Raw genomic sequence first — 20623 nt, 5'->3', positions numbered from 1 at the left:
ACATTTCCCTGCCCTCCCATAAGGGAAAGAAAATGCAATTTCCTTTAAAGAAAATGCTGCCCAAAAGTCACAAACTTGCTTTGTACAGAAAACCATATTTTCTGCACCAACATAATAATAACAAGAACAACAACAACAACATTAACACCTTATTTATATTCCGCCCTATCTCCCCAAAGGGACTCAGGGCAGATCACAGTACACATACACGGCAAACATTCAGTGCCGTCTTGGATAGAGAAGACAGAGACAGACAGAACAGAAAGAAGGTATCTTGTGTCGACGTCCAGTTTTTCTTTGGGTGCCTTTGGTAGTGCTCAAATCCAGTCACAGGGGGGTGCTGTTGCTCCATCCTCTATGACGAAAAACCATCAGAACTTCCTCCATTTTGGTCGCCGGGCATTTTCTGATCTTATTCTTTACAGTACCTCCCCCGCTTGTTATAGCGGTATCTAATTTCTCTACTTACAGCTCTGAGCTGTTTTCAAACTGCTTAGGTAAACAGTAAGCTGGACTGACAGTCGGGAGCTCACACAGACCCTGGGTTTCAAACTGGTGATTTACCAGCTGTGGTAAAGCCCAACCCTTTTCCATGCACAACAAATGTGTGTGAATTTTGTGCAGAACAAGCCCCAAATTGTGAATAGACATTAAAAACTGATGTCTTCTTGCAGAATGAAGAACATTGCTAAAGTTGTTCATTGCTTCCTTTGAGAAGAACATTTATAAAGAGTTCTGAGGCCTCTTCCCCACTCAGATAACCCAGTTCAAAGCAGATATTGTGGATTATCTGCCTTGATATTCTGGTTATATGGCTGTGTGGAAGGGCCCTAAGTAAACGTCCCTGAGTAAGGATTTTCCTGCTAAATGCTTTGAAAGTGTTTTCGACCCCTCAACTGATGATCTAAAACCAGTTTCATTGTATCAAGTCCCAACATTGTCAGGTCAAGACATGGAGAATTTTACCTGCCGGCTGTAGCATTGATCTGCACCTCTAGACCAAAATCTGCATCCTGAGATATGGAAAACGTGGCAATGAAGATAGCCTGAAGCAGAACAAAACAAAACAAATGTGAGAAAGGGTAGAAAGGTGATAAAACAAACACAGATTAATTCCATTTTAAACAAGTGGGAAGTTTGGTACAATTCTATCATTGGTGGGTTTCAGAATGATTTTTGACTGTAGGTGAACTATAAATCCCAGCAACGACAACTCCCAAATATCAAGTTCTGTTTTCCCCCAAACTCCACCAGTGTTCACATTTGGGCATATTGACTATCCGTGCCAAGTTTGGTCCAAATCCATCAATTTTTGAGTCCACAGTGCTCTCTGGATGCAGGTGAACTACAACTCCAAAACTCAACTCCAAAAATCCTTCCAGTATTTTCTCTTTGTCATGGGAGTTCTGTGTGCCAAGTTTGGTTCAATTCCATCATTGGTGGAGTTCAGAATGCTTTTTGATTGTAGATGAACTATAAATCCCAGCTACTATAACTCCAAAATGACAAAATCACCCCCCTCCCCAACCCCAGCAGTATTCAAATTTGGTCCAGTGAATGAAAATGCATCCTGCATATTACATATTTGCATTACGATTCATAACAATAGCAGAATTACAATGATTTAGCAAAGAATATAATGTTATGGTTGGGGGTCACCACAACATGAGGAACCGTATGAAAGGGTCGCGGCATTAGGAAGGTTGAGAATCACTGGTATAAGTCATACAGACCTTCATAATAATGTATGTGGATGATAGGTTATCTGCTTCTTTCAAATAAAGATATTAAACCCAATGGTTGACGTTCTCCAACACCACCAGAGCCCATTCAGATGGTAGTAGTTGGATTTTACCTCTGCCCCACTTCGGAAGATGGGGTGATTGATGTTACAAGTAGTGTTCCTTACAGGGTCCTCTTCAGCAGTGGGGATGGAGTGACAGTTAATGACGAAAAATACCCTGTTAGACTGAATAGAGGGAGACCAGATTTTGAAAGCAATCCATGGTGCAAGTACCACTTTTGTAAACCAGCCCATTGCATCCTCCTCTAACACTTATGGTTGCCCTCTGCCCATCGTACCTTCAGTAATGTGAACCTGCGGTAGGATAATGCAGAAGGGTATAAGAAGTTCAAAGTAGTGCTGTAGGAGTCTTCTCCATCATTTCTGATGAAGACTGTGGCATTGACCTCAGGCGTCACACCCACCACCAGTGTGTCCAGACTGTGGAAAAGGAAGATAGAATCTGCTCAATAACTTCTGTACTTTGGAGCAAAGTCACTCTACATATTCTTTATTGTGACTTCATGTATGAGCCTTGGGATCAAAAGATGTTCTGAACCAGGTATGGGCAACCTTCAGCCCTCCAGGTGTTTTGGACTCCAATTCCCATAATTCCTAACAGCCTACCGGCTGTTAGGAATTGTGGGAGTTGAAGTCCAAAACACCTGGAGAGCCGAAGGTTGCCCATGCCTGTTCTAAACCCTGACTCAAGGTAAGCCTTGGAAAGAAGCAATTAGGAAAGTTGTGAATGCAAATTTCCACATTACAGTGGTGGTATCTCAGACATTCCAGTCTGTGATTTTTTTTTTAAAGGGTGAAGCTGTGAACACTGGAAATTCACTAGATATTGTCAACGAACCCATGTAAATTTCACTGCTGGAGGAGGATATCAAGAAGAAAAATCATATCTTACCCAGAGAAATTGAAGGAAGTTTTTAATTCATCTTTACAGACACCATCTTTGCCACAGTTCTTTTCAAAAGGCAGCTGTGAGGAAGATTACAAAGAAGACATCAGTCTTTGGGGATGAACAACACTGGGTTGTTGTTTTTTTTCCCCCGTGTCAGGAGCAACTTGAGAAACTACAAGTCGCTTCTGGTGTGAGAGAATTGGCCGTCTGCAAGGACGTTGCCCAGGGGATGCCCGGATGCTTTGATGTTTTTTCATCCTTGTGGGGAGGCTTCTCTCATGTCCCTGCATGGGGAGCTGAAGCTGACAGTGGGAGCTCATCCGCGCTCTCCCCAATTCAAACCTGTGACCTATTGGTCTTCAGTCCTGCTGGCACAAGGGTTTAACCCATTGCGCCACTGAAGGCTAGTAAAATTATATTAGAAGCAAAAGAATCTCTTGATGTTTAACACTTCATCTGTAAATTCTGATACCAAGTTTATTTCCTCATCTGATCTACATCTTGTATTTCTAGGATGCTTTCCTTACTCTTTTATCCTCACTTCTAGCTTGTTACAAAGGTTAAGATGAAAGAGATTGGTATTTTGTTTAAAGGCTATAGAAATTCTAAAACCAGATCTTGTTGAGGCATGCAAGGAATCCGTGAGTGTGTGTGTTAACTGTAATATATGATGCATGAAGCTGATTGGTCGGGTAATGCCTGGGAGCAGGCTGAGCCTGGAACTTTTGGATACTGTTACATTTTTGTTCATGCTCGAGCTATGCAGGTGCAGAGAGAGACAGTTTGAAGAGAGAAGCAGAGAGAGACAGTTTGGAGTGTACTCTTGCTTCATGAACTGCTGAAGGAGTTTATCCACATGGACAAAGAAAGACTATTTTAAATCTCTCATAAAAGGACATTATGTGAGTTGATACAACTGATCACATTGTACATATGTTGTTCTGAACTATGAAGAGTAACTACTCATTCTTTATTGTTCACCTATGTGGCATATTTTCTTTCTCTGGCAAACCAATGTGTGGGCTTTATTTATTTATTTATTTATTTATATCATGTCAGGAGTGACTTAAGAAACTGCAAGTCGCTTCTGGTATGAGAGAATTGGCAGTCTGCAAGGACGTTGCCCAGATTATTTGATGTTTTTATCATCCTTGTGGGAGGCTTCTCTCATGTCCCCACATGAGGAGCTGGAGCTGATAGAGGGAGCTCATCCGCCTCTCCCCGGATTCGAACCTGTGACCTGTCGGTCTTCAGGTACAGGTGTATATCAGTGTGTGGGCTGATCACACATGAACAACACATAGTATATCTTACATTACGCAACAGATCTTTCTGGCAATATATTACCAGCTATGCCAAACTGAATGTCAATTCTACTTAATAACTATTTATATTCATTGGTTTTATCATGAGCTGCTTTGAGTCTTTTTTTAAAGAGATACAAAGTTGGGTACAAATAATAATAATGATAAGAGGAAAAAGATGATGATTAGGGTTTTAATCCTGAGAATGTATATAATTCCTCATAAAAAGCCTTTCACACTGGGTCCACCTTAAGACTATTTCTCCTGAAATTAAGACCTCAATCACACAACGATATTCATCCGCAGAGGCAAGGCTAGATGTGCAAAGAGCATGGACTTACATATGCTGTAAACTGATGGGGCTCGTCTTCACCTAGGATGGCTCGCAGGTTATTAGTACCCTGAATGAGATTTCCTGTCAAGGTATAATTCAGCCGGAGGCTTAAAGGAGTAAGACTGTCTTCGATGCAGGTCTTTCCTCATGGAGTTGCAGGAAACAAAAATGAGAGAGGCATTGATAATAATGATTTAATAACATATAATAAAAGCTTATTTTTAACCCGCCCTCTCTCCCCAAAGGGACTCAGTGCTGGAATCTGTGACAACAACTGTCTCAGATAGATTCCCGCAAGAGCTCTGAACTCACCGGCAACTTTATGCGATACTCCTTGCAGTTTTCTCTCAAGCCCACTTGCAGCTCTTCAGTGATGGTGGAGGTGCTTGAACCACCTTGAAAAATAGCCCGGATCATACTTCGACCAAAATCCAAGGCCAAAGTGTACCGAATAGTGCTGGAAATGCTATTGCCTGAGGAAATAGAAGAGAGAGGAAGAAAATGACAACCATGTTTTTGTGGATTCTTCCTCTTACCCATCACAGAAAAGGTTTCAGAGGAAGGTTCTCATGTGGTGGGCTACATCTTCACCAGATATCTCTAGTATTTGAAAATGTCAGGATATTGTACCTAGAAAGTTCATAATATTGCCTAGACTTTTTCTCGGGATTGCTACCTTTCTAATTATCTCTCTTGTAGACTCACGAGACCGGCTGGATCTAATGCGGGATTCATATTAGAATATGTCAGTGCTTTTTAGGGGTTCTTCCTTCTGGACAGGCCCGTAGCCAGGATTTCGATTCGGGGGGGGGGGGGGAGCTGAGTTTTTTTCAGGGGGGGATTGGGGGGGGGCTGAGTTTCGGGGGAGGCTGAGTCTGAGTGAAAGAGGGTCTACCCTAGCAAACCTTTTGTATCATTACCCCAATACCCCCATGCATATGGGATATATTGAGTATGGTGATCAGATCATGATATGAATAAACATAACAGTTTAAATAATGCACCAGTAAGGCCTTCTCGCGAACTACCATGAGAATTTCGCGAGGGGGGGGGGGGGCTGAAGCCCCTCAAGCCCCCCCCCCCCCCCCCCCCCCCGGCTACATGCCTGCTTCTGGAAGTATTTTTGTGCCAACCTGTCCTTCGGAAAATGTTGACGGAAACAAGAGAGCACACCCTACAACAGCGTTTCTCAACCTGGGGGTTGGGACCCCCGGGGGGGGGGGTTGAGGGAGGTGTCAGAGGGGTCACCAATGATCATTAGAAAACACAGCATTTTCTGTTGGTCATGGGGGTTCTGTGTTGCCCAGTTCTATTGTTGGTGGGGTTCAGAATGCTCTTTGGTTGTAGGTGAACTATAAATCCCAGCAACTTCAACTCTCAAATGTCAAGGTCTATTTCCCCCAAACTCCACTGGTGTACACATTTCGGCATATTGAGTATTTGTGGCAAGTTTGATTCAGAACCATAATAGTCTGAGTCCACAGTGCTCTCTGGAGGCTGGTGAACTACAACTCCAAAACTCAAGGTCAGTGCCCACTAAACCCTTCCAATATTGTGTGTTGGTCATGAGAATTCTGTGTGCCAAATATGGTTCACTTCCATTGTTGGTGGAGTTCAGAATGCTCTTTGATTGTAGGTGAACTATAAATCCCAACAACTCCCAAATGACAAAATCAACCCCATCAATATTCAAATTTGGGCGCATTGTGTATTTGTATCATATTTGGTTCAGTAAGTGAAAATACATCCTGCATATCAGATATTTACATTATAATTCATAACAGTAGCCAAATTAGTTATGAAGAAGCAAGAAAAATAATTTTACGGTTGGGTGTCACCACAAAGTGAGGAACTGTATTAAGAGGTCACGGCATTAGGAAGGGTGGGAAACATTGCCCTAGGGTGACAAGTTCAATGTGTGTGGGGTACTGTGAAGGTCTTTGAAGCCTCACTGTTGTCTCACAAAAACTAGACTTTTTCCTCTCAAAGGTGCCCAGTATTTCCCTTCAGCTGCACATATCTCTGAGAAGATCTGTTGTGTTGATTGGGAAACTGTCTCCTATTACTGATTTTATCACTAATAAGTCTCTGAAGAATACAAACAATCCTTGGGAAATAGTTGTAGACATCACAAGGCTATAGTCAGTTGTGTTTTGTTCCTTCCCGGCATTTCTGACTTAGACTGACCATATGGTTATATTGTGTAGAAAGATTTGTTCAGAGAGGCTATGCATGGCCTTCTTCTGAAATGGGGAAATGTCTTGCCCAAGGCTGCCCAATGGGTTTTTCATGGCTGGGCGGGGATTGAACCTCGTTCTTCACAGTCTAGTCCAGCATTGAAACTACAGTAGAGTCTTGCTTATCCAACCTTCGCTCATCCAACGTTCTGTATTATCCAATGCAGTCTGCCTCCCGCCTGGATCCACAGGTGTTTCAATACATTGCGATGTTTTGTAAATTCATAAATATAGTAATTACTACATAACATTTGTGTGTATTGAACTGCTTTTTCCATTGATTTGTTGTAAAACATGATGTTTTGGTGCTTAATTTGTAAAATCATAACGTAATTGGATGTATAATAAGCTTTTCCTTAATCCCTCCTTATTACTCAACGTTTTTGCTTATCCAACGTTCTGCCGGCCCGTTTATGTTGGATTAGTGAGACTGTACTGTACTACATTATGCTGGCTCCCTGATTGGTATGGGTTATTCAATTGTAGTCTAACTACACAGATATCTGTGTAGGGGTGATTTGAATGCAATATTCCTGCTTCTTGGCAGGGGGTTGGACTGGATGGCCCATGAGGTCTCTTCCAACTCTTTGATTCTATGATTCTATATCTATAAGTGCAATGTAAATACACAAGTGTCTTGTTGCTATAAACTTCAGCAAAAAATACCAATTGACTTAATTATGAGAATACCAAATTAACTCGTATAGTACACAAGCGTGGGAAACAAACACATAGGGACTATTTACAACGGTGTAACAAACATAATATTCATGTATTGTTGAAGGCTTTCATGGCCGGAATCACTGGGTTGTTGTAGGTTTTTTTCTGGCTATATGGCCATGTTCTAGAGGCATTTTCTCCTGATGCGGGCGAAACGTCAGGAGAAAATGCCTCTAGAACGTGGCCATATAGCCTGAAAAAACCTACAACAACCCAATAATATTCATGTTTTCCAAAATAACCCTAACCTTGAAAGAAACCTGAAGAAGGGATACTCCTCCTGAAACAAGGACTATAAACACCCGGGAACCCTTGTTGTATTCCCAAGACTTTTTATCACACCTTGAATTCACATGGGACTATACTGGATGTGTTGAAATTTGTCCATACGATTTTTGGAAGATCCGACTAATTATTTTGGAAAACATGAATATTATGTTTGTTACACCATTGTAAATAGTCCCTATGTGTTTGTTTCCCACACTTGTGTGCTATACGAGTTAATTTGGTATTCTCATTATTAATTCAATTGGTATTTTTGCTGAAGTTCATAGCAACAGAACACTTGTGTATTTACATTATTCAATTGTCGGGTATGCCAGATTCCCTGATGTCATCTTGCTCATGACTAGAAGGGGAGAAGTTCAACAATCATGGTATAGAAGCAATAAAACCTTGTGTTGACTCAACCTCTGGGATTTGTGGGCCTACCTAATGTAAACCGTGGGTCCGACTTGACAGCGAGACAAACAGTTGCTTTGCTGATCTCCTTGTTCAGGACCCCCTGGTCCTGGCACTCAAAGGCAGAAAGAGGGATTGTAGATGGTTCAAAGATGATCCTGGATTCCACTTGGAGCACAGGCCGAGACCTATTGCAGCAAGAAAAAGGAAATTATTATAGTTGAGTATTGAAGGGTAAAGACATTTCATTTCTTCTGTACTTAAATTATAGGAAAATCCAATTTCTCCTCTACTGAGTAGCCCAAAGTTGTGTAAGGACTATTAGTCCATGGTCCAGTTTCTTTAGATAGTAGGCACCACTGAGAGTAAAAACCCAAGAGATGTACAATAGAGATGTGCACATCGAGTACACCAAATACATAAGCGGCATATGTCCCCATTAAAACACTGGTGCCAATTTAGACAATACCTTGCTAAATATAATTCATGCTTTTATGATGCAGGTAATACTTCCTCAAGCTCCCCATCAAGATTCATGACTTTGTACAATGGCAATCAGGATCAGGCAGTGGCACAGCTAGCTGATAGCCAGCCGCATTAAATGCTACTGACCAAGAGGTCACAAGTTTGAAGCCAGCCCGCTCAGAGTGAGCTTCTGGCCAGTAGTCTAGCTTGCAGCCTTTGCAGCCCGAAAGATATCTCCCAAGTAGGAAATTTAGGTAACGCTTTATGTGGGGAGGCTAATTTAACTAATTGACGACACCATAAAACCTTCCAGTAGTGTGCAGAAGAATGAGGAAGTACTCCATTAAAGGACTCGGTGTCACAAATGGACGGTGAAGCAGCAGCTCCCCCTGTGGCCGGCATCAAGCATACCTTCATGAAGCTGGAAAAGATGGAATGTTAAAATTGCCTCTGTGTTTGTCTATATATGTTGCGTGTCTAATTGGCACTGAATACTTGCCATGTATATGTGCTAGGCTTGGGCGATCCATTTCGTTAATTTCGTAATTCGTTATTAATTCGTATTTAAATTAGCTTACGATCCAATATTGAACCATGCAGGAATAGTGTGAGGAGTAATTAAGAATCGAAACAATTTTTCCAATTTTTGTAATTATTTCGTAATTATTTTCGTATGTCTGGTGCAAGTTTTACAATCTCGCATTTACCCCACTTCGGTCCCTTTGCTCTGCTGCTTCCCTCCTCTTTCCTCATGCTTCTTCTTGCCTCACTCTAATATACAATACTATAATATAATATATAATATTATAATATTATAATAATAATATATATTATATTATATTATATTATTATAATACTATTATATTATAGTATTGTATATATTATATTATTATATTATATATTTTATTACTATATTATTATATTATATTATAATTGTATAATATAATATAATATATATAATATATTATAATATAAAGTAATATAATATAATAATATAATAATATAATAATAATATAATATAATATACAATAATATAATATAATAATATTATAATATAATATAAAACAATATAATATAATAATATTATTATAATATAATATAATATAATATAATATAATATAATATAATATAATATAATATAATATAATATAATATAGTTGTTGTTTGTTTTTTCACACCAACAGTCAACAACAGAGGGAGAGGGAAGCTTCAGAAGTTTCCCCTTTCCCATTTGGAGGTTTTTTTTAGCATATTGCGCAATCGCGTCCGCCATTAATGAATCAATTCGTAATTTACGAAATTTCGGAAATTTCAAAATTTTGAAATCTTAAATTTCGGAAGTCCTCAGAATTTAGAAATGCTAGCGCACCCTAGAAACGAAACGAGTTTAGAACCAATTTTTTCTTGATCGCCCAAGCCTAATATGTGCATTGTAATCTGCCCTGAGTTCCCTGTGGGGTGAGAAGGGTGGAATATAAATAGTGTAAATAAATAAATAAATAATCAAGGATGAATGCAGGCACAGGTAGCTTTCTTTTAAAAGGTGGCCAACACAAGTCTTTAAACTCTTCACCTCAGCAGCAGCACTTGTCCTTCCGCTCCCACTGTTACATCCGGAAGTCCATCTCCAGTGAGGTCTGATCCAGCACCAATCGCTTGCCCAAAGTACTGAAGATTATTGGCCATCTGGGAACTTCTGATACGCTGTGGACAGAAGAAGGGAGGTAGGAAAGGTATGTTGTATCAGCAGCCACTAAGAACAAAGCTATGGGGAAATGACAACTGCTTGTGTGGTGGTGGAGCAAAGGGAATTCAGAAGCTGTAGGCTCACCTGGCTGTATGCTTGGTTTATGGATCTCCTGCTTCCCCGAAATATGTACACAGTTCCTCGATTCTCATCCTCCATTGGAGCCCCGACTGCCACATCTGTCCACTGGTCCCCAGTTATTTCACCTATTTCTGCTATGCTAGCTCCAAAGCGGCCAAAGGGGTTGTTGGTTTCTCCACGCAATTCTTTGCTGCAGAGAAATGACTCTCCCTGTAAAAAGGAGAAAAGGGGACAGCTGAGTAGTTGAAATAAAGAATGCTCAGGTGAAAGTGCTCTTTTTTTCAGCCTGGGCACTTATGGTTCTTGCAAGAATCATAAGAGTGTCAGAGCAATTTCACACTACAAAAGTATACTGTGATGACCTCATCTTATCTGGATGGTTGCATCTCTTGGAATTCTAGGGTTTGTATATCAGGGAGTACTACAGCTTTCCGGTTGAGAATCCTAAATACATGTAATGAACCTATTAATCCGAGCATTCCTTAAGAGAGTGTTTCTCAACAATCCCAATGCCGCAACCCCTTAATACAGTTCCTCATGTTGGGGTGACCCCCAACCATAAAATTATTTTCATTGCTACTTCATAACTGCAATTTTGCTACTGTTATATACCACAATGCAAATATCTGATATGCAGAATTTCATTCACTGGACCAAATCTGGCACAAATACGCCTGATATGCCCAAATTTGAATACTGGTAGTGTTGGAGGGGGTTGATTTTGTCATTTAGGAGTTGTAGTTGCTGGGATTTATAATTAACCCACAATTAAAGAGCACTCTGAACTCCTCCAATGATGGAATTGAACCAAACTTGGCACACAGAACTCCCATGACCAACAGAAAATACTGGAAGGATTTGGTGGACATTGAACTTGAGTTTTGGAGTTGTAGTTCACCTGCATTCAGAGAACACTGTGGACTCAAACAATCATGGATGTGGACCAAACTTGGAACGAATGCTCGATATGCACAAATGTGAACACCTGATGGAATTTGGGGAAAATAGACATTTGAGAGTTGTAGTTGCTCTGATTTATTGTCCACTTACAATCAAAGAGCATTCTGAACCCCACCAATGATAGAAGAGAGCCAAACTTCCCACACAGAACCCCCATGACCAACAGAAAATACTGTGTTTTCTGATGGTCTTTGGTGTCCCCTCTGATACCCCCTTAACAACCAGCCTGGAGTCCTGACCCCCAGGTTGAGAAATGTTGCCTTAAGACATTGTCATGGGCATCAGAATAAAATCATAGCACTGTAATTGTGTAGCGTGAAAAGGAGTCAGGAGGCTCCTTCTACATTGCCATATAAAATCCAGATTATCTGCTTCGAACTGGATTATACGGCAGTGTAGACTCATATAATCTAGTTCAAAGCAGGTAATGTGGATTATCTGCTTTGAAAATCTGGATTATATGGCCACATAGAAGAGGAAATAAAATATCTCATAACTTGCTGGTTGGACATAAGAGAATTTGGCATCTTCTGGTTTTCATGTTTGCCATTCATCAATTTTTTAACTTCGGCAAGACTATTTTGGAATTCTGAACATCTCCCATCCCTCCCTCCCTCCCTCCCTCCACCGCTTCTATCCAATGCTTTGATATTCCAAGTCTCCTCTTTCCTGGGGGAAATAGGGAGAGTGTCACTGGGGAAAATCTGTAACTAAACAACGTCATCTCTGCTTCCATAAACACTCTGCACAAGCTGTTAGAACTGTTTACACAGTGATATCAAAAACACTGAACTCACTTCCCATTGCCCCTTTCGTTCACAGCAAAAAGACCCCATGTCCACTTTAATCAAAGCATGGCCTATGTACTGCTGTGCTTAAGTAGCTCCTTCTGGCCACAAAGTGGAAAGACTAGGATGGTCTTATCCTTCACCTACCTTCCTCTCAAAGACGTAGACCCTCCCTCCAGCCACGGTGTCATAGTACATAGGAGCGCCAATGAGAACCAGATCCGTGTTGGTGTCTCTGTCGAGGTCCACAGAGCAAAGTGTAGCTCCAAAGTAGGAGCCAATCTGGATGGGCTGAAATTTTACATAGTTAAAACAGTTCCTTGTTTGACCTCTTTAACATCCACCCATTCCCTTATCTTTTCCTTTCCTTGCCGATATATATTAATATTCTTCAGTTCTTTGGATTGTATCAGCAACTGAAACAGAGTCAGCTTTCAAGTTGGGTGAAAATGTGCATGCAAACATGCTGCAACTGCTAATCTACAATAGATATTGAAATAATCCAGACACCTGTCTAGCTGTCAGAGCTTCCCACAAACTACATTGAGAATTGAAGTTTCAGAGCTTTCCAAACACACTTTTAAGACATACATCATTTTGTGACACAGTAATTCAGCTTTACTAGCAAATTAGAGATTAAACCAACCCCTTATAAAAGATACAGACACAATATATAAATTGTAATAGCCAAATGTATAGGGACACTACATATCTCATGAAAATATTTCATTTATATTTAAAAAAATATTTGATTTATTGCCTATTTTATATAGACATGTTCATACAACATAACAATACAACGTGTTGTGACACACAGTATGGAAAGCTCTGTTTTAGAGTGATGCCAGGACTCCTATATCAGGCTGTAATTCTTCTATTATTTCATTATCTTATGCAAGAATAAAAATTGCAACATTAGGTGACATTATGGGAGTCTGATTGATAACTGGCAAACAGAGGGAGAAAACATGGAGGCAGTGACAGACTTTGTATTTTTAGGAGCGAAAATTACTGCAGATGTTAACTTCTTGGGAGGAGAGCAATGACCAATCTCGATAAAATAGTGAAGAGTAGAGACATCACACTGGCAAAGAAGATCCGCATAGTTAAAGCAATGGTATTCCCCGTACTAACCTACGAATGTGAGAGCTGGACCATAAGGAAGGCTAAGCGAAGGAAGATAAACACTTTTGAACTGTGGTGTTGGAGGAAAATTCTGAGAGTGCCTTGGACTGTGAGAAGATCCAACCAGTCCAGGAAATAAACCTGTCTGCTCATTGGAGGGAAGGATATTAGAGGCAAAGATGAAGTACTTTGGCCACATCATGAGAAGACAGGAAAGCTTGGAGAAGATAATGATGCTGGGGAAAATGGAAGGAAAAAGGAAGAGGGGCCGACCAAGGGCAAGATGGAGGGATATCCTTGAAGTGACTGGCTTGACCTTGAAGGAGCTGGGGAGGTGACAGCTGATAGGGAGCTGTGGCCTGGGCTGGTCCATGAGATCACAAATAGTCAGAAGTGACTGAATGAATAAACAACAACAAAAATGGGAGTTTTCGTTCATTCCTTCTCCCTATCCTTCTTGTGTTTGTCATTTCTGGTGATATTTTGATTTAATCCCCCTCCCTCAAAAATCCCCCCAATCATTTTACCCAAATTTTTAATGCAAAATATAATGACTTCACACAAAATAAGTTTTTGCATAAAATATTGGTGTTTCTACACAAAAAAAAACCCCACCATAAAAACGTACCCCCAAAAAAGTCCTGGAAGGAAAAATTTAAAGGAGTTGACATTCCACCCCCACCCCCAATTGGGAATCTTGACATGCCAGCACAAAAGGAATATGAGAATATTTATCACATTGTTAGTTGAATGTCCTAACACTGAATTATTTACAAAGTGATGCTATTTTGATTATGTCTGACTGCCAATACGCAAAATTCTTTACCAGCTTTAAAGGTATGTAAATAACAAACTGTGCTGATTCTGGGAAACACCAGGCTTGTTCACTTGTGTGTGAAAATGGTGACTGAGCATTTAAAATGTTTTGCCAAAATCGATAGAGGTGGCTTGCTATTAATTTGTTTGTGCCAGTGAATGTTTGTCATTTCTGTTATATTTTGGAAAATGCCCTGAGTCCCTTCAGGGAGAGAGGGCAGGTTATAAATAAAGTATATTATTGGGTTGTTGTGTGTTTTCCGGGCTGTTTGGCCATGTTCCAGAAGCATTCACTCCAGAAGTAGGAGAGAATGATTCTGGAACATGGCCATACAGCCTGAAAAACACACAACAACCCAGCAATTCTGGCCATGAAATCCTTTGACAATAAAAGATTATTATTATTATTATTATTATTATTATTATTATTCAACAGGGAAGACAGATTTTTATAGTTTGTGGACTACATTACCAACTTTACAGATGAGAAAGAACATCTGTGTATGCGCTAACCCAACCCACACTTCACTCATCAATGGTTTTACCTCTTTTGTGGACAGCTCTGATTGTACTTTCCATTGCCCATTGTCCTGGCTGAACCAGACAACCTTGCCAGCATGTTGGTAACGAGGAGCCCCCAACACATAACTGCGCTGTCCATTCAATTGAATTGTTTGCAGTGAGTAACCTTGGAGGAACAAGGAAACCAGAATCAGACCGTATAAAGAATAAAGACCTTTGATGAGAAGGATGTAATATGCTCATCGTTTTACAACAGGCCTGCACAACTTGGCAGTATCACTAGCCAAACTTAAAATAGACTAGAATGATAGAATCATATAATAATAGTTTTGGAAGAGACTACTTGAGCCATCTAGTCAACCCCTGCCATGCAGGAAAAGCACAATCAAAGCACCCCCAACAGATGACCATCCAGCCTCCATTTAAAAGCCTCCAAGGACGGCATGCATGTGAAGAGTATTGGAAAACTTTTGGAAAATAAGACCACTGTTATCACAAGGCATTTTGCTTCCTGATGTTGAGCAATGTTATCTTCCTCTACTCCTATGCAGCAGGCTCTACTTCTCTAAAAATTCTTGCTGTCCCATTCAGAGTTTCCCATGAAGTCATTCTGGAACAGGACCTGTCCTGGATCAGATCCATGGTGAAGCCAAGAAGGTATCTGTATTCATATTCCTATTGATACCAATCTATACAACCCAATAAATAGTTAGAAATTCCATGCTAGAAGTCTTCAGACTCCCTCTTTCAAAGAAGAAAAGTCTCTAATGCCTTTGCTGAGGAATTTCAAACCATCTCTAGAGAGCAGGAGAGAACCATAAGTTACTTTTTTACTCATACCAAGGTAGGCATCATTCATTTCTTTATTGAATCTTGACATATTGATAAAGCTTGATTCGCCACCACTTCCATACAGGAAGACCCCTCCGGACCAGTCATAGGCTCCTACTGCTCCCAACGCTGGGCCATCCTAGAAGAACACAAGGGATAGTAGAAAATATTTATTTTATTTATTTACTTCATTTATACCCCACCTTTCTCACCCCTCGGGAGACCCAAGGAGGCTTACAAACTCCGGCAAAAAATCAAAGCTGCATATAGACATAATAAAATCAATAAAAACAATTAAAACGTACCCTATCAAAGTATAAAATAGTTAAACATATGAGCAACTAAAACACACCGGACAATAACACAACTTAAAAACATGTAAAGTGTAGAGTCTTGATTTTATACTTAATAATTAATCCATAGTCATGATTCAGGCTGTTGAGGTTGAATCTCGTAAAGCCCTATTCTCCGAATGCATGCGTAAAAAGCCAGGTCTTTAGCTTTTTTCTGAAGACCAGGAGGGATGGGGCCTGCCTGATGTCACTGGGGAGGGAGTTCCAGAGCTGAGGGGCCACCACTGAGAAGGACCTGTCTCTCATGCCCACCAGTCACACTTGTGAAGGGGTGGGACCGAGAGCAGGGCCTCACCAGTTGATCTTAAAGCTCTAGCTGCTCATAAAGGGAAATGTGTTTGGACAGGTATGTTGGACCAGAACCATTTAGGGTTCGATATGAGAACCACAAACCAGTGGAGAGAGAAAAAAAAAATTAACCTAAAAAGAAAATAAGATTTTAATGTTTTTTTCAATGGATTTTAATGGTTATGATATTTTGTTGAGTTTTTTTAAGCTTTTAAATTAATGTTTCCTGAGTTTAATTTTATACATTGCCTAAATGCTTAAAAAATAATTTTACTGATGTTTTTGCATAGTTCTGTATGTTTTCGATCTGTTCAGATTTCAATATTAAATGAGTTCCAATATGAGAAAAAGGATGAGGTATAAATCAATAAAATAACAATGCCAGAAACAGTTCCCAAACCTACAGTATACTTCTCCCCAAACTTTCAGTAAGACAAGAAACATTTATTCTTTGAGGAGTTCACTTTTACTGTGCTGACCTTGTCTGGCAAATTAAGCTTCCAAGTGTGTCCCCAACAATTGTCTGGCCAAACCAAATAATCTGCCAAACTCTCTTCTGTATTGAAGACTTCAAATCATGAGTTTTTAGAATTTCTTAAGTAACAAGTAGTATAAGGATCAGGGCAGCAAGAAGTAAGAGCCAAACCACCTGGGTAGTGTTGTGTAATTACTGCCAGGATGAAGTAACTGCTGGAGTAATATAGGAGCAAAAAGGCTACTCCTTGCTGAGGTGTTGGAAAGTTGGAGTTCTGAGAGGCTGGTGCCTTAAGGAGACTGAAGGTTCAGGTATCAAGAAAAATTGGACTACAAATCCAGCCTGCTGCAAGTAAGAAGTCTCCAGTTATTTGGAAGTATCAGGAAAAAAAGGCCGGAGAAGTATTCCAGTCTTCAGTCACTGTAAATCTGCTGCAAGTTTGCAGCAAAGACAAAGGGGTGAGTTTACTCCTTGATCGGAGGGGGAAACCTTCCGCAGCTGTTTGTGACTACAAATATTAATCATCACAATAGGAAGATCTTAATTTTGCAAGTTTCTCCTTCTGACTGCTCAAACACTGAAGATTTACACAGACCAGTTTATATATGAATAACCCATTCTGGATACAATTTGCCTGAGACCAAGAACTTCATAACCAAGCTGGCACAGGGTTGTTGTGTATTTTCCAGGCTGTATGGCCATGTTCCAGAAGCATTCTCTCCTGATGTTTCACCTGCATCTATGGCAGGCATCCTCAGGGGTTGTGAGGTCTGTTGGAAACTAAAAAGTGGAAAAGTGGGGTTTATATATCTCTGGAATGTTCAGGGTGGGAGAAAGAACCCTTGTCTGTTTGAGGCAGGTGTGAATGCTGCAAAGAGAGAATGCTTCGGGAACATGACCATACAGCCCGAAAAACTCACAGCAACCTAGTAATTCCAGTCATGAAAGCCTTCAACAAGCTGGCACTATTTGCGGCATCAGATTTGGCCTTTTACTTGTCAAAATCTATCTTCTTTTTTGAGAGTTTCAATATATTAATTCATAGAAGGGGTGGGAATGACTTACCGGGGTCAGCAAGGCACTGAATCCCTCCTGGGACATCTCTAACTGGAAGGAGCTGCTGTCTTTGGATTGTGTCCCTGCAGAAGAAAGATGGAAGGGAAGACTGAGTCATTATAAGTCTTCATGCTGTCTTTTAAGTTTTGATTATGATGTCTATCTGTCTATCATGTATTGGCCTGAGATTTATTCTTCCAGCTAGAGTTGCCATATTTCAGGCTAAGCCGTGAGTTTCAAGGTCTGGGACATCTTCTCCATTCCTCATGGCAAAGAGAAAAAAAATCTCAGGTCAAGAGTGTTGCCTTGAAAAATGTGCATACACACACAAACACACACATATACATACATATAGATGCTGTATTTTCTGGCATATAAGACTACTTTTTAACCCAGGAAATCTTCTCTAAAGTCGGGGGTTGTCTTATAAAATGGGTATCATCTTATAGGGTGGGTGCTGAAACTTCTGAGCTGGACTAGAGAATCTGCGGTCACTGCATATGGTGGGGGGAGATAAAAAATGGCCGTGGTCGCATCCCCACTGTATGCAGCGATTGTATGAAAGCAGCAAGGGCCGTACTGTACAAGTACGGTAGAAGAAAATCCACTCACCAGAATTCATGGAAAGAAGTAACTTAACGTGGTCCCGATGATGAGGTGAGGGGATGCCTCATGGGGAAGGTGTAAGTGAAGGGCGGTGCAAGCTGCAGGCGTCTGGGATGCCCGGGGTATAGGAAAAAGAGATAGAGCAGCACTGTGCCCAGAAAATATGCCTCTTTCACCCGTCTGGCCAGCCCTTGTATCCTATTACTGTACCTCCTTCTCTGCCTCTCGGATCTCACTCCTGAGGATTGCAGTGAAGTGGCGCAGGAACATATGTGCAAGATCTGAGAGGCAGAGAAGGAGGTACTGTAATTAGAAAATTACCATATTGAAATCAAATCTGATGTTTTTTTATTTTTATCTGATGTGTGTTGGAACAGGGGCAGTCTTATACTGCGAGTATATCCCAAAATCTACATTTTAACTGGAAAAGTTAGGGACGTCTTATACGCCCAGTTGTCTTATACACCAGAAAATACGGGTATATATATTTCTCCCTTGTTATTTCACTGGCAGACTCTTTGCAATTTTGAACACTTCATGCATTATGCTAAATAACACGCACTGAGTGATGTAGTCTCACACTGATATCCTCACCAGGGCCCTCCCTCTCCCTGTGGCATCACAAGTGGTTGCCCATCAATCCCAGAGATTTGACCCTGTAACCTCAGGACTTGGGATAGTCATAACCTAGGCAATCTTTTTTTCAGTTGTTTGTCAGAGGCAAAAATCTTAACATGTCTTCTTCATAACGTGGTTACCTTCAATGGCAAAAATTTTATCTTGGAGTTTGTTCTGGATGTCCTTGAGAGCATCAAAGTTGTCCACTGGGAAAACATGATCATCCTCTGGTTGAGAGGCAATACTGATAAGCTCTTGCTTGGCTTTGCCTCCTGAGAAAGATTTCCCCACCTTTGCAGTGTGTCAGGGAATGGGATGAGGGATAAAGCAGAGAATGATATATATTCAAGACAATGCTGCTGCCAAAAATAGATAATTAACATGTTCAGAATACACATGGACTAATGGGAACAAATGTCTTCTAACTGTCCTGATTGATCCTCTACTGTCCCCCTTTTTCAGCTGCTTCTAAAGTGTCATTGTTTTTATTGTTCTAATGCTTTGCTTGATGTTTTTATTTGCTTATGACTTTATTGTGTATGTGTATGTGTATGTGCATGTTGTTGGCGGCTTTGGCCTTTGTAAGCCGCATTGAGTCCTTCGGGAGATTTTGCGGGATATATATAAAGTTAATAATAATAATAATAATCAGTTTATCTCTTTTTCTCCAACTTTTCCTCCAGATTAACTCGACCCTGCCCTAGACTTCAGACTTAGGGTCGCTCTAAGTCTGAAACAGCTTGAAGGCACACAACAACAACACTCCTAATTAAGTTGACTATCTCATCAGCCAAAAGCAGGTCCACACTTTCCATTGAAATACTGGCAAGTTTATGCTGATTAAAATTATTCTTCATTTTAAATATTGTATTGATGTTCTTTCATATTTGTGCATTACAAATAAGTTTTGTGTAGTGTGGACTGAAATTAGTTTGCTTAAAAAGTTTGAGGATCCCTGTTTGAAACCCTTCAGTAACTTCATATTATTGAGTTAAGATTTTCTTTGCTAGCTTCCTCACCCCAATGGCAAAGCGGGTGATGCCAGCACGTTCAGCCTCTGGGATGACGTCACTGTACTCCAAGGGGTCTCCTGATTTCTCTCCATCAGTTATCACTATGAGAACTTTCGAGGCACCAGGCCGGGCTCCTTTTTCTGGGACAAATTGTTGACGCCTGCAGGAAGTGTGGAGAAACAATAACTACTCTTTCTTTCTAAATCAGTAGTTCTCAATCTGTGCGTCCCCAAGTGTTTAGGCCTACAACTCCAAGAAATCCCAGCCAGCTTACCAGGTGTTATGATTTCTGTGAGTTGAAGGCCAAAACATCTGGAGACCCACAGGTTGAGAACAACTTCTAAATCCTAAAGGCATGACCTACAAACAAATAAGAATCCAACCCTGACTGCAAATTGAAACCAATGTGCAAGATCCTGTAATCTATAGACACTCTAGAAATCTGGCTAGACAGCAGTAAACGATGGCAAAAGCAGAAAAGAGGCCATCAATAGCTACAATGACATTTTCTTAGGACAGTGGTTCTCAACCTGTAGGTCCCCAGGTGTTTTGGCCTACAACTCCCAGAAATCCCAGCCAGTTTACCTGCTGTTAGGATTTCTGGGAGTTGAAGGCCTGGGGATCTACAGGTTGAGAACCTCATCAGATGGTCTTTGGACTTCAATGCACTTAGGAAATGGAGTCCCATCATATGACATAAGGGCACCTCCAGTAGCACTCCATGGCACTCTGTTTCCTAAATGCATCAGAGATCAAAGCCCGTCTGCAGAAGTCGAGTGTTTCCTGACTCCAAGCATCAGAAAATGAGAGAAAGTGGGGGAAATATGTGGAAAGGTACAAGAAGCACCTGAGATGGCTATCCCAGAAGATGAAGAAAGACAGAAAGGAATGGGGTAAGATGGTTCCCTCC

The 20623-nt window shown here is 40.6% G+C and overlaps 1 protein-coding gene across 1 annotated transcript in view; it reads right to left on the bottom strand.

Moving 5' to 3' along the window:
• LOC132777755 (integrin alpha-M-like) overlaps nucleotides 1-20623 on the bottom strand; it is a 43902-nt gene that overhangs the window by 8800 nt on the left and 14479 nt on the right. The window contains exons 8-22 of the mRNA XM_060780197.2: nucleotides 19720-19873; nucleotides 18841-18991; nucleotides 17486-17559; nucleotides 15314-15443; nucleotides 14497-14639; nucleotides 12158-12301; nucleotides 10266-10472; nucleotides 10008-10138; nucleotides 8000-8157; nucleotides 4644-4804; nucleotides 4339-4470; nucleotides 2697-2770; nucleotides 2083-2224; nucleotides 1856-1969; nucleotides 967-1046 (exon numbers count right to left, since the gene is read on the bottom strand). Coding sequence (XP_060636180.2) covers nucleotides 967-1046; nucleotides 1856-1969; nucleotides 2083-2224; nucleotides 2697-2770; nucleotides 4339-4470; nucleotides 4644-4804; nucleotides 8000-8157; nucleotides 10008-10138; nucleotides 10266-10472; nucleotides 12158-12301; nucleotides 14497-14639; nucleotides 15314-15443; nucleotides 17486-17559; nucleotides 18841-18991; nucleotides 19720-19873 — 1995 coding nt within the window. The remainder of the gene's footprint in view (nucleotides 1-966; nucleotides 1047-1855; nucleotides 1970-2082; nucleotides 2225-2696; nucleotides 2771-4338; nucleotides 4471-4643; nucleotides 4805-7999; nucleotides 8158-10007; nucleotides 10139-10265; nucleotides 10473-12157; nucleotides 12302-14496; nucleotides 14640-15313; nucleotides 15444-17485; nucleotides 17560-18840; nucleotides 18992-19719; nucleotides 19874-20623) is intronic.

Source organism: Anolis sagrei, chromosome 6 (genome assembly GCF_037176765.1).
Source record: "Anolis sagrei isolate rAnoSag1 chromosome 6, rAnoSag1.mat, whole genome shotgun sequence".
In the NCBI taxonomy this organism is placed as follows: domain Eukaryota; kingdom Metazoa; phylum Chordata; class Lepidosauria; order Squamata; family Dactyloidae; genus Anolis; species Anolis sagrei.
This window is presented reverse-complemented; position numbering and strand designations above follow the sequence as displayed.